This window comes from Notolepis coatsorum (genome assembly GCF_963971535.1).
Source record: "Notolepis coatsorum genome assembly, chromosome: 6".
NCBI classification, from domain to species: Eukaryota; Metazoa; Chordata; class Actinopteri; order Aulopiformes; family Paralepididae; genus Notolepis; species Notolepis coatsorum.
This window is the reverse complement of record NC_140170.1, coordinates 143724046-143739353: the sequence shown is the minus strand read 5'-3', so window position 1 is coordinate 143739353 and position 15308 is coordinate 143724046. Positions and strand designations below refer to the sequence as shown.

At 44.6% G+C, this 15308-nt stretch overlaps 1 protein-coding gene across 1 annotated transcript in view; it reads left to right on the top strand.

The window, feature by feature from the left end:
* itpr1b (inositol 1,4,5-trisphosphate receptor, type 1b) overlaps nt 1–15308 on the top strand; it is a 367911-nt gene that overhangs the window by 242646 nt on the left and 109957 nt on the right. The window contains exons 41-44 of the mRNA XM_084317431.1: nt 5995–6186; nt 6327–6569; nt 13002–13202; nt 15146–15256. Coding sequence (XP_084173557.1) covers nt 5995–6186; nt 6327–6569; nt 13002–13202; nt 15146–15256 — 747 coding nt within the window. The remainder of the gene's footprint in view (nt 1–5994; nt 6187–6326; nt 6570–13001; nt 13203–15145; nt 15257–15308) is intronic.

Here is a 15308-nt window from a genome sequence, read left to right as displayed (position 1 = left end):
TTAGGAGGCTCTGCAGTGGGGCGGTTTGGAGGGGCTCTGCAGTGGGGCGGTGTAGGAGGGGCTCTGCAGCGGGCGGTGTAGTGGGGGCTCTGCAGCGGGCGGTATAGTGGGGGCTCTGCAGTGGGGCGGTGTAGGAGGGGCTCTGCAGTGGTGCGGTGTAGTGGGGGCTCTGCAGTGGGGCGGTGTAGTGGGGGCTCTGCAGTGGTGCGGTGTAGTGGGGGCTCTGCAGTGGGGCGGTGTAGTAGGGGCTCTGCAGTGGGGCGGTGTAGTGGGGGCTCTGCAGTGGTGCGGTGTAGGAGGGGCTCTGCAGTGGGGCGGTGTAGTGGGGGCTCTGCAGTGGGGCGGTGTAGTAGGGGCTCTGCAGTGGGGCGGTGTAGTGGGGGCTCTGCAGTGGTGCGGTGTAGGAGGGGCTCTGCAGTGGGGCGGTGTAGTGGGGGCTCTGCAGTGGGGCGGTGTAGTGGGGGCTCTGCAGTGGTGCGGTGTAGTGGGGGCTCTGCAGTGGGGCGGTGTAGTGGGGGCTCTGCAGTGGGGCGGTGTAGTAGGGGCTCTGCAGTGGGGCGGTGTAGTGGGGGCTCTGCAGTGGTGCGGTGTAGGAGGGGCTCTGCAGTGGGGTGTGTAGTGGGGGCTCTGCAGCGGGGCGGTGTAGTGGGGGCTCTGCAGCGGGGCGGTGTAGTGGGTGCTCTGCAGTGGGGCGGTGTAGTGGGGGCTCTGCAGTGGGGCGGTGTAGGAGGGGCTCTGCAGCGGGGCGGTGTAGGAGGGGCTCTGCAGCGGGCGGTGTAGTGGGGGCTAAGCCGCTTCCTGGCTGGAGGAAAAGCCCATGCTTGACTCACTGGCTGACCGTTTCCAGCAGAGAATGATTCAGCAGGTTGATGTTATAGTACAGGCTCATGGATAAGCTCTTCCCAAGCCGCACACTGCCTCACAGTTGGTTGCGACAGGTGTGTGTGCGTGCATGTTTGTATGTGAATGAAATGAATGACTGCGTTTCTATAACGCTTTTCTAGTTCTAGGACACAAAGCACTTTTACATGTTTCAGTGTGGATGTCCCTGCCCCCCAGCGGGAATCAAACCCCTTTACAGTGTTATTTTAGTGTTGGTGCCTCGAGCGCCAAGCACTCTACCCATTGAGCCACATGGGACCATGTTGAATGCTGAGTTGAGCTACATAGTGCTAAAAATAGTTTTCATGGGTAAAAGTATTATCTTATTATTATTGTCTAAAAATACGTTCAAAGGGGACACAAGCTCACGAACGCTGGCTGTCTGCTGCAGGCTACCGCCGCGGTGCATCATGGGACATTTCCAACTGCAGACACACTGACTGGCCCTGTGCTCCAGTTTGATGGCCGCTGGCTGAGTATCTAAGAGAACGTTTACTAGGCTCCGCTCGGTGTCCTGAACATGTGAGGATCGGCTGCAGAACTTTACATGGTTCATTTATACTGTAGTAGATTAACACAGTTTGCATGACACATCGCTTGTCACAACAACGACAAAAGAGCCAAATGAAGCCAAATGCAGAGTTCCTGCTTTGGATATTCGTCTCGTCGTCATGCGACAGTCAGGTGTCGGTTGCCAGAGGATGGAGTTACTTTGTTATGACTGCGGTCATGAGCTCCTGTCATTTCAAACATGGTAATTTTACAAGCTGGAGATCCTATCTCTGTTTGCGTAAAGGTTGCATAAGCCCCTCGGATCCCTAATCAGATCACCATCAATGAATTATCCCGTCTTGTCAACAAGATTACGTCGACGAGCTTGTTTGCATGTTGTTTTCAAACCCTGGTTTATGAGCAGTGTTGCATAAAAGAAAAAAGGAAAAGGAGTCTGATTCACTGAAAGGAACATTGTGGTAGATAAAATTTTCTGAAAGTTCTTATGACTAAATGTCCTTATGTTGATTTAGGCACATTTTTGGTCTGTTAAAAAAATAACAGCCGAAAAGGAAGCAATGGAACAGTGATTTTGGCATGGATTACCATGGTAAAGATGATCATGGTAGAGATGATCATGGATCACCATGGTATATATTATCATGGTAGAGATTATCATGGATTACCATGGTAGAGATGATCATGGTAGAGATGATCATGGATCACCATGGTATATATTATCATGGATTACCATGGTAGAGATTATCATGGTAGAGATTATCATGGATTACCATGATAGAGATTATCATGGTAGAGATGATCATGGATTACCATGGTAGAGATGATCATGGATTACCATGGTAGAGATGATCATGGATTACCATGGTAGAGATGACCATGGATTACCATGGTAGAGATGACCATGGATTACCATGGTAGAGATGATCATGGATTACCATGGTAGAGATGACCATGGATTAGGGCTGGGCGATATGACGATATTATATAAATATCGGGTACAGTTCATTAACGATACACTTTTTAAACGTATCGTGGATATCGTGATGTTTTGCCCAAGAGGATTGTGTCGCGTCAATCTGGTCCACACGTTGAAACTTTTGAACAGCGCCGCCCCACACACACACTACTGCATCAAAGTTACTACTTATGATAACAAAGGCATTCGTTTTGTGGCATTAACGTTATATAGTTACACGTTCAATAACATCAGCGTATTTACATAGCAACGTCCGAGGTCGACCTAGATATAGCAAGCATTAGTCGTTCATATCTCAGCCCGTGCTGACTCAGTTGTGCCCATTCTGCGGTCTGTTAATAAAGTTTTCAATCAGACAGATGTATGGAAAGGCTTTTATTATAACATCCGTTGCAGTAAAATCATTATGCCTCCAGTCGTTTAGTCATCCTGCGGAGCTAAAAGCTAAACGTCGGCCGCGGGGAGCTACCGCTACCATTGTTGTTGTCATTGAGCTCTCCAATGGCGGAAGTAAAAAATTAATACGCGCTTGCCGATTGGTGCTAAGAACAGCAGGGCGGGTGCAAGCGGTGTGACGTAATTGGCAAACTCGACTGTCAATCAAAATGATTATGTTTGCCGTCTGAATGAATGAAAACGTTATTAACAGATTGCAGCATGGGTACAATACAGTACAGCTCAATACAACAACAGTGGACTGGAGGATGCAGACCAGAGAAGGACTTTCGTCTTGTTTACATCAGGGTCCCCCATTTTCAATTCATCATATTTCATATCTAAATCATATAATATCTCATTGCTAAATATATGCAATATATAATCTAATAATCTAAATCTAATATATAATATAAAAATGCTAAATGCATGGGTATTTTATTTTGTCTTTAATGTTAGCTTGCAAACTCAAATACTGTCTTGGTAAGCCTCATAATGAATTGTTTGGGGGAAAAAAGAAAAACATTGTGATGCTTATCGTGTATCGCCGAAAGGTCAGAAAATATCGTGATACCATATTTAGGCCATATCGCCCAGCCCTACCATGGATTACCATGGTAGAGATGATCATGGATTACCATGGTAGAGATGATCATGGATTACCATGGTAGAGATGACCATGGATTACCATGGTAGAGATGATCATGGATTACCATGGTCGAGATGATCATGGCAGCGATTGAAGCTGTGCATCATTCTGGTTAGCCCTAATGCATATTACATTACTTTATGTCATTTTAGTGTGAACATACGTGGTGTTATTGTATGGATCCCGCTATTTCAAGTAGAGAGTTATGTAACAGGTTTTCAGAAATGTCCCAGAATCTATGCGATAACTCCTGTTTGCACACCCCTCCTCCTCCTCCTCCCCTTTGCCTCTCTCACCTTGCACTCACTTTGTACTACTTGGTAACGTTCTGGCACTGAAAAGTAGGACAGGGTTTTCCTCTCTCTCTCGATCTCTCCCTCTCTCCCTGCCTGCTGCAACAGTGTTTGAGTTGAGGCTGTGTGCCCTGCCTGTAACCACTCAGCTGATTACAGCTCTTATGTAAGGAGGGATTGTCAAGAGGAAAAATAGGACAGGATATACCAGCCTGAAAGAAAGAGAAAAAACAGCTCCACACATGCAGCCCCAAACCCCTTTGAGACAGACTAGAACAAGCCTTTTGTGTCGTTTTGCGAAAGTCTACTATTACAAAGTATCTGCTCTCTTTTCACATTAGATTGGAAACCAATGGAATTCATTGTGCCTTCAGGTGCACGTTGGCCTGAAATGTGCACGTTTACCATATTTCAGTTCCGAGTGGGGGAATAGCGATGGAACTGGAGTTTGAGAGTCGTGGCATTGATGATAATAAAATAATATATTTAATTATTATATCTTAAATCTTTACATAGTTCATTTTATTAGGAGACTAATTGCAGTTCGTTTTGTGTTTTAGTATAGTGATCATTACCCCCCCCCCCCCCCCCCCGTATTTCCAACCAAAGCACTTCAATGGCAGTGAAGTTGTACTGTATGTATGGGCTCCTACGTACTTCTGGGTAATAAGCAGGAGCTTCCCAGATGCACTTGAAGGCAGCTGCACCATTAGATATCTCTGACTTTTGATTGACATCCCAAAGTACCCTGCATTTACGTTTATTTTTCTAAAGATGGGGGAGAGGTGGGGTGCTCAACCTGAGCTGTATTGAACGATTGTTTGGTGTTCGCCCTCAAGTGCAGTGACGCAACTCATGAATTAGGTACTTTCTCCAGGAAGAGAAAACAAGGGATTTCGTTCATTGAAAATTAAAAGGAAATACTTTTTTTACACACAAAATGGGTAGAATAGAGGGGGGGGGGGCATTTCATGGGATTTTTAATTGGCGTAGTATTTGATTTTTGATTAATTTCTTGGGTTTTTTAATTGGGGTAGCATTTAACTTTTGATTATTTTCATTGGATTTTTAATTGGGGTAGCATTTAACTTTTGATTATTTTCATGGGATTTTTAATTGGGGTAGCATTTAACTTTTGATACATTTCATGGGATTTTTAATTGGGGTAGTATTAGATTTTTCCAGAGGGAGGAATGTAAATGCTTTTGTTACTTGATTTTATATAACGGAAGTCTACAGTGCACTGTCAGTTATATGATATTCCGTTTTTTTTACAGAGCCAATGAGACTGACCTTTATATGAGTCAACTATCCTCTGTGAATGCTTCCGTGTTTAAACACCTGCGTTTGACACTTGTGTGTGGTTGTGTGTGTCTGACTGGGCGCGTGGGTACGTAAGTGTGTGGGTGTATGACTGTATGTGTGTCTGGCTCGGCTTAAGTTTGCATGTGTGTATGTGTTTTGTGTGTGTGTGTCTGTGCATGCGTGCATGCCTGGAAGCATGCCCATGTCTTTGTTCCCGCCTGTTTGTGTGTGTGAGCAGAGTACAGTGCTGTGTGGTGCCTTGAGGCCAGAGAGCAGATGGTGTAAAATCAGGTGAGTGCTGGGAGGCACTCCAGGTTATTTCCCTGGCAGAGAGCAGGCAGGCAGGCAGGCAGGCTTATGTAACCCCGCTGGAGAGAGAACCGCTGACGCTCGGCACCGCTAGTAGGCTCAGACAACACTGATACGTGTCCAAACTGCCAACAAGCACAGATGAAACCTGTCGCTGTATCACAGCACACAAAAGGCTTGGGAGTTGGGACATGAAACGTGGAGTGAAATAAATATATATATATATATATATATATATTGATTTAAATAAAGAAAAAATATAAGCACATTTCTACTGTTATATGGGGTAACCGTGGAACAGACAAATAAGTGATTTATAAGCTGTATTATGTATCCTGGAAAACAATAATTGTCGCTCAGTGGACTATCCTAGTTAAACAAATACAATTAAATACTAATAAAACAGAGTTTAGAAAGACATTAAACCACTTTTGAGGGGCTTGTCATAATGACGTGTATGTGTGAGAGGTAGCTTGTCCCTTTTTACAGGTGAAGCACCTCATAGACCAGCAATGTCTCACTCACTCACTCACTCACGGTTAGCCACTCTGCCCCTAGTGGTGGCCCGTGAGTCATGGCACTTTGTGCAAGACCACTTCAATCCAATGTGTCCTTCCCTTGTTCTTCTCCAGCGGTCATTCTTCCAGCGCTTGACGGGCGACAACAAGTCTGAGAAGTTCTTCAAGGTGTTCTACGAGCGCATGAAGCTGGCCCAACAGGAGATCAAGGCCACGGTGTCGGTCAACACCAGCGACCTGGGCAGCAAGAAGAAGGATGACGAGCCGCCTGACAAAGATACGCCAGCGCGGAAGAAAGGTCCTCATGTATTTCTGATTGTTGATTCTTCTCTCAGTCTGAAGCGATATCATTATCATTTTCTGATTCAGAGCTGTAAGTCTTCGCACTGTCCCTTTTTTGGTCGGTATATGATGCCCTCCTGTCTCTGTGTCCAGTCAAAGAGCAGCAGGTGGTGACGGAGGAGGTGAGAGAGCAGCTTGCAGAGGCCACCACCATCACCAAGAAGGCCTTCACCACCTACCGCCGCGAGGCTGAGTCTGAGGAGCACCAGGCGGCCACTGAAGGGCATGTTACCCCGGCCGCCGACAAGAGCCAGGAGGAAGGGGAGATGAGCGTCATCATCACCATCATGCAGCCCATCCTGCGCCTCATGCAGCTGCTGTGTGAGAACCACAACAGGGAGCTACAGGTACCATGCCATACAAAACCATACCATGCCATACAAAACCATACTATGCCATACAATACCATGCCATACAATACCATGCCATGTGTGAGATCCACTGGTTTCAATGTGTACATAATGTAAATATCTGTAGATGACAGCATCTACTCTGAGTCTCTGACAGATCTATTTCGGAACAGCAGCTTTCATTTGTGGGTGTTTTCAAGTTAGACTGGGGAGCCACAGAGCGGAGAGCAGATAAGGATTTGGGCTGTGTGCCAAGGTCATCGCAGAGAGAGAGCCTTTTGAATCATAGCAGCGTTAAAGTGTGTCAGAGGTGACAAGAGCCGTTGCCATGGCATCGTGTCACTTAGGGCTAGATCCACAAAGAATGGATTTTCATTCAATCAATCACCGTGCAGATTGATTGATTGAATGAACATTTTATTAACAGATTGCAGAATGGGTACAATACAGTACGGCTCAATACACACAATTGTTAAGGGGATGCAGACCAGAGAATGACTTTCGTCTTGTTTACATCAGGGTCCCCCATTTTAAATTCATAATGAATTGTAAGTAATGGTGCAACTTGCTCCGTGCAATCCATTCTGCGGCACGGTGGTGTAGTGGTTAACACTGTCGCCTCACAGCAAGAAGGTCCAGGGTTCGATTCCCGCTTGGGGACCAGGTTTCCATGATGCCAGGTACCCAGGTGGGGTATCTCCCAGGCCTTTCTGTGTGGAGTTTGCATGTTCTCCCCGTGCTCGCAAGGGTTTCCCCCCCGATAAGATAAACCCAATGGAAAAACATGCACAACAACAGATCGCTAACGCTGTGGTGTCCTTGACGAAGACGGACAGGAGCACTTGGATTGGTCCCCTGGCGCGGCTCACGTTGACGCCTGTCTGCTCCCGGCTGCCCTTGGGGGCGAAGGACGACGGGATGGGTTAATTGCAGAGACGAATCGCATCGGCGATTCTAAAGAGACAATGCATGCGTGTGTGTTCCGGTGTGTGTGCTAAAAACTAACTGCTGTGTGTACCGCTAAAACATTGAGTGTCGTTGCATGCCGAATAAAGACCTCTGCAACAGGTCCTGTATTATTATTATTATTATGATTCTTTGTGGATCTAGCCCTTAGTAACGAGAGAAGGGGCGTGGCTACGGGGATGGCCACCGGTTGCTAGGGGAAATATGTTATAGCTGTGAGCTCTTCCGGGTTTAGTCAGACTAAGAAACGAAGCGTAGACTGAGAGACCTCAGGGCCTAGAGGGTGGGGGAAGGGAAGCTGACACGTAGCCCCCACCCTCCGGTTGCCACGAGCTAGCTTCGGCTAACAGGGAAGGCTTTTGGATAACACTAGGCTGCGACAACCACCGGGCTGATAGAGAGAGAGAGCGACCATTAGAATAATTAATTCAATAGCAGTCAAAGACTTTTCAGAACGGTTTCCATCTTGTACAGTGTTTTTGAGAATAAACGTCAACATCCAGGAGAGGTATCCTGTTTCCAGTGTGTCGTTAATTATTTTGAGATGAATGCATCAACTGGGGAAGATATCGTTATCAGCTAGTGCGATGAGAAAGAGATAAACACAACGCAGAAACTTCACGGAGCCACAGGTGACGAGGTGATTACTGGCTGATATCGCGAAATCCCACACATGTCCTACAAAACCATGCCATGCCATACAAAACCATACCATGTCATACAAAACCATGCCATGCCATACAAAACCATACCATGCCATACAAAACCATGCCATACAAAACCATACCATGCCATACAATACCATGCCATACAAAACCATGTCATACAAAACCATACCATGCCATACAAATACATACCATGTCATACAAAACTATACCATACCCATGCCATACAGAACTATAGCATACCATGACATACAAAACTATACCATACAAAACCATATCATACCACACCACATTAAGCCATACCATACTAAACCATACCACACCATACCATATTAAGCCATACAATACCATATTAAACCATACCACACCACACCTTAACACTTTCAGTGCCAAAAAATACTTAAGTCGTTTCTGGGCCCATGTCGTTCAGTGCCATAAGCGACTTTTTACGTTTCTGGGTCGTTTTTCCTTTTTTTCGATATTTTAATTAATTATCCACCCAGGGAGCCTGTTGTTACCATAGGGAATGAGTCTGAGGTCGCCAAAGTGCAATACCGGCCGCATCCAGCTAGACGGCGGTATTGAGCACCCTTTGAAACCTTGTATCTTGGCCTGTGCGTCGATCTAATGGGTCTGGGTCGTTTTGTTTTTTTTGATCAAGCTGAGCAGTTCGGATTGAGAAGAATCAAATGCTCCCGACGCGTGATGTGTGGTGGATTATGTTGGCGACACGATGGACATCAATACTTGGAATTGCGATCAGATAATTGGAATATTATTTTTGGGGTACATCCTAGTCAAGGTAAGGGCTATATGATATCAATCTTGCGATGATCCAAGCATGACTTCACCTCGATCCGAACGTGTGTCTGTAACGTTAGTCCACAACGTATGCCGTTGGTGGCGATCAAAGCATAAAAAAACTACCCCCATATCCCCCCTTTCATGCATTCATGATGAAACTTAATGCCTATGATATAGATTTGATTTGAGAATAATAGCGGGTCCAGGCAAGAAACTGCAACGGTTATAGTATAATACGGCTATAAGGCTATTCCTCAGCATTGCAGGAATTACCCCAGACCGATCTTAAAACATACTTCTATTCACCACGGTATAACGCGCGAATGTATGCATGGAAAATGTATCTATTTTTTTGCATCTTGACCGGAAGAAAGTACCATACAAACCCATACCATACCAGGGTTATTATAGTTTTGTATTTTTCATTTGTTTTGTATTTTTCATTTGTTTTTATTTTTATTTTGTCTTTAATTTGTTTCCAATTTTAATAAAAAATGTTAATGTTTAAACATTTTTTGTTTTAGTTTTGTTTTTATTAGTTTGAGTTTTATATAATTTATATTATAATATGTGTTGTGTAATACTAATGCATCACTTTGTGAAGGTAATTTACTCAGTATAGACATCCCAGTCTCAATTAACATTATGAACCAATACCTCTTCACGCTTGCTGTGTTGACAAATTGACCAAGACTAAAACTAAAGACATTTTCTGAACATTTGTATGCTATTTTAGTTCATTTTGTAAGTACACCATATCGTTTTTAAACATCTAGTTTAAATTTGTATCTGTATTTAGTTTTAATTAACTATAATAACCTTGCACCATACCATACCATGCCATGCCATACCAAAGATACCATGCCACGCCATCCCATACCATAGACACCGCACCGTACCACGCCATGCCATACCATAGATACCACGCCACGCCATGCCATACATACCACGCCACGCCATGCCATGCCATGCCATACATACCACGCCACACCATACCATAGATACCACACCACCCCATACCACATCACAACACGCCATACTAAGCCATACAATACCATTGTAAACCTTACTATTCTATACCATACAATTCTCTTCAATTTGCCTTTTTTTTTTTTTTATATATATCTTTTTCCCCTCCTTTTTCCTCCGATTTTCTCCCATCCCAATGTTAGTCGTTATGCCAATTCCCAATCCCCTTCCTGGTCGCTGCGCACTCACCCCCCACAGTCGGTCTGGGAGAGTGGAGGCTATCATGTGCTTCCTCCGACACACGTCTAGCCAATCAACCGCTTCTTTTCACCTGGCAGCGCGGACTCTTACTGAGAGGGTGTAACGTGTGGAAGGATCACTATTAGTGTGAACGGCCAGCCAAACTGGTGACAACGCCGGAGCTGTGAGCTGGATTCGAACAGGCGAATCCAGCGTCTCCGGTGTTGGTGACGAACGCAATCTCCGCTACGCCACCTGACCGCCTTTCAATTTGCCTTCTTGAGGTTTCTTCCATTTTCTTTCTTCACTGAGCGTCAGGGGGCTCAGGGGGTGGTTTCCATTGTAATCCGGGTCTGTGAAGCCCGTTAGAGACATGTAACTATGGTCAAGGGCTGTACAAGTAAACGTGACTTGACACCACAGGGCAACATTACATGTTTATTGTTTATCTAGGGATCCTGGTCAAGTTTACTTAAAGCTAAAACCTGTAATGCCATCAGACGGCGACCTAAAGAGCTGAGTGGGGATAGGGGAGGGGTTGCTATTGCTGGCCACACCTCAGGCTCTGGAGGTCTGCAGAAATCCATAGTATAATAAGTTACTGTATATTTATAATACATACTATATATATATATATATATATATATATATATATATATATATATATATATATATATATATATATATATATATATATATATAGTAACTTATTATACTGTGGCCTACATTAGCACATAGTGACACTCCCTGACGTTTGACCCTCGGTAAGGACTAGACTAAACAAAACGTAATGGGGAAAAAGTGTAAGGTACTTTGTGACGGGCAATTCATACAGTAGAAGGATCCCCCTTCAGGTGAGTTGGTCAAACCATTACTAATAACAGGGAGAATTATATCCATGGTTTACCTAAAATGCCCCCTCTTGGCTATGACACATGGCACAGTAGCACTTCCTGACCAATGTCTGGTGAATTTCCATCACCAGACTGTTATACAGAAATGAAACCACATGATGAAAATAGGCATCATTTGTGGAACAACTGTGATGCAACCGTTTCCATATCTGGTACGGCTCGGTCTGGTTTCACTATGAGGGGGCGAGCGCGGTGTTCGGGCCAGCGGTTCAGACGGTAGACTTCCTCTTTCTCCAGGCGCTGTGTTGTTTGTACACACGGCCAGGTCAGGCTCTCATTAAGACAGATGGACGGCTGCCTGCTGACTCACCCCGGCTCATCTGTCTTGGCGGGCGTGGGCTGGTCGTATTGATCCGCTGCCAACCACGCCGTGCTGATAATCAGCTTGTAAGGATTAAGGCTGCCGGAGACTCTGCACATCACTACAGTGTCGACCACAGATGGACCGCAGTGTTGCCTCTTATGTTCCCATCACGCTATGTTTTAAAGTGTCTAGGTCAGGTGTTCTCAAACTTTTTTATACCACAACCCAATTTTATTTAGGATTTTTTTTGGCGACCCCAGACTTAATTTATCGCGTAATTTCAACGTGGAATTAAGGAATATCAACATAAAAGCACACCTTGTTCAACTTGATCATGCATATTTATTAGAAAAAAAATTTACAGCACTATGTTATCGATACACATTTATAAAAGGAGGCATATTTAGCCAAAATATGTTAACCAGAACATAAAATAAAATAAAAAATTTATATTTTTTTTTCTTTTTTTACTTGCCAATGCGCTGTCACCTACCCATTTGGGTCGCGACCCGTAGTTTGAGAACCGCTGGTCTAGGTCACCTTTCCCCCTCTGACACGGGGGAATGGGGGTGAGCGAATAACCTTGTTTAGTACTGCCCTGGTATGAGCATGAAAGTGCAGGAAGACCTCCTAAGGGCCTGTGTCCACGTAGTGTCTTTTATCTGGCAGAAGATTGGCCGGCCGGGGCGCCGGGAAGCACCCATTATGATGACAGCGGTGTCCTTCTGAAAAGTTTACACGTTTCCAATTTAGAAAGCGATCGGCGTGGCCGTACAAAAGTGTGGGGGGGGGGGGGGGGGGATACAAAATCAACTCATAGGCCAACATTAAAGGGACAATTAAAATAATTTGTATAGTATCCCAGTGATATTGGACAGTTTAATCAATATACATATATCTGTCCTCCTAAAGTAGCAAACCAGAGAACCAGATGAGGTTGAAAATTAGGTTTTCGCCCAACAGTATTGATTGATTGATTGAAAAGTTTATTAACAGATTGCAGAATGGGTACAGTACAGTACAGCTCAATACATACAATTGTTAAGGGGATGCAGACCAGAGAAAGACTTTCGACTTGTTTACATCAGGGTCCCCCATTTTCAATTCATCATAACATATATGACATACATGACATACAGATAGACAGTACTGCTACATCTATACATTTATGACATATCAGATTTGCAAATACAGTACTGTTTGTGATACAAAAGTGTCCAGAAAAGGAGTGTATATACATTTGGCATAGAAACTGTACATTGGAGGAGGTTGGTTGGGTGGGGTGGGGTTGGGTGGGTTGGGTGAGGGCTGTACATTGGAGGTGGGGGGGGGGGGGGGGTTGGGAAGGGGACACACACACATTTTACACTGTACATTTGAATATTGACAAAGCCTTACTTGGTCATTTACTGTACAACTAGGTTAGGACATTTGTAGGGGCCAGTTTCGAATTGCAGTCTCACGTAGGTGTAGCAATGTATGAATTGTATGTATCTAAAGACTGATTGATAGGAACTGAGGACCACAGCTGCTTTTTACTAAAATGTTTGAACCTTTCTCCTCCTAGAACTTTCTACGCAACCAGAACAACAAGAACAACTACAATCTGGTGTGCGAGACTCTCCAGTTCCTGGACTGTATCTGTGGCAGCACCACAGGGGGCCTTGGGCTCCTGGGGCTCTATATCAACGAGAAGAATGTGGGACTAATCAAACAGACTGTGGAGAGTCTGACCGAGTACTGCCAGGGACCCTGTCATGAGAACCAGGTAACACTCACACACGCGTTTACTTAGGCTAATATTGGGGACATTGAACCCAGAAATCTGCAGAGTACACGCACACGTTTACTTGGGCCAATATTTACATTCATTCCCTATAACTTTAACCTTAACCACTAAGGCCAAAGATAAACATTTTTCGAATTGGGCATTGTGCTGTTCGTGTCCCCACTCAACTGGTTAGGTTTGTGTGAAACACATAGACACACATAAAGCTTTGTGTTTTCATGCTGTTCTTCAACACTCAATCACACATCTTTCACATCTTTCTTGATTGGTTATTATGTCGTCACACTCCCATTGTTTCTACAGAAGTACTCTTCACATGTCCAAGTTTCTATGGACAATGCAGTATAAATTAACTCTCGTAATGTTTCTTAAAGGAACAGGCCAACATTATGGGAAATGTGCTTACCATCAGAGGCAGACCAGAAGATAGATAACCATAGCCTAGCTGTTGGCCATAAACACCCCTCCCGGAGTTTTAAGCTAGGCTAGTGGTCCGTATCCACTTCCATTAATTTGTGCAAAGCTAGGCTCGCTTGCAGCCGGATAGCTTTCTACTGATGTAATGTAAATGTAATGTAAAGAGGAAATTGGTATCTGTCCTCTTGTTTGACTCTGGAGAAGACGGTAAGCACCTTTCCCACAATGTTGGCCTGTTATTTTAATACACCCCCCCCCCTATTTATACAGATAACACACTATGAACAGATAACGCACTATGATACCAATATCTCTTTCTCACAAGTGACCCTCTATATCAGTAATCGCTACGGTTGGTTTAAGCGCCGTAATTAGGTTTGCACAGGGTTTCTCCAAGTTAAGCTCTAGTACTGTACGTCCTAGCAGTCTCGTGAGCTGTACACCAGGCACGTCATCGGCAGGCTTACTACCTACAATGCCACTCGGCTTCCATCGGTGAGATCAGGCTCTCCAGTGTCTGCTCCTCCTCCTTCTTCGGGAACTCCGGCCCACTCTGGGCACCGTGCCTGGGTTTGTTCTTCTGGGTGGATTAGCATAGCTTGGTCTTCTCACATGATGGTTAGCAGCCTCTGTTCCTTTTGCTTGGGGGGGATCACTCGGTGGCACAAGAACACAAATAACCTGCTTGACTAAACGAGCAACATGTCTAAAGTGCAGTAGCTGCATATAGCCTAGGGAAGACTATGTTTTAGAGACGGTATTAACCCTTATATGGTGTTTGGGTCTGTGGGTTTACCCGATTTCAATGTTTACTATAGGAGAAATGATACGATGAATACTTTTGTCAACCTGAGACTCTTTGGCCTTGTGGCTCATTTTATGTGAAAAATAACACACATTTATATTTCATACATTGTGTTCGGGTCCAGTGGAAATTGTAGGTGAAAACAAGTAAATATGACACAAAAAGGTTCACCGTGTACCTTCACCATCTGGCTCCACCTTGTTTCATTCATATTTATTGAACATAAACATGATTTATTCCATTCACGTCTTGATATAAACATTTTTAACAGACATCACAATGTATCCTCCAAACGAATAGCACTTGTATTGATAAATGTGATCATAGCAGAAGTAAATGGCAAATATTAACCATATATTTACCAATATCCAGACCTGTGAATATTGGGTGAGTAACGAAAAGGCACCAGAACACCACACAAGGGTTAATATACCAGACACTACAGGAACGTATCCTGGCAGACTTCAACAGCTCTTTGTCATAATATACTCCTCGCTAAGCTAAGAGGTATTTTGACTCGAGTCTCTCAACAGAAGTACTAGTCCTCTGCCAATATCCACAAGTCTTCACAGAGTAGGAGTGCTGATCTCGGGTCAGTGACCAGGAACACTTGTCGTTATGACCTTATTCAAACTGACTGAAGCTGACTCTACGAGAGGCTTTTTGAATAACAGACCCCATTTTCTCATGCCTTCCTCAGAACTGCATCGCCACTCACGAGTGCAATGGAATCGACATCATCATCGCCCTCATCCTCAACGACATCAACCCTCTCGGCAAGAAGAGGATGGACCTGGTGATGGAGCTCAAAGTGAGATGAGAAGATCACATTCACCTTCTCACAGCAGGACCACTTGCAGGCT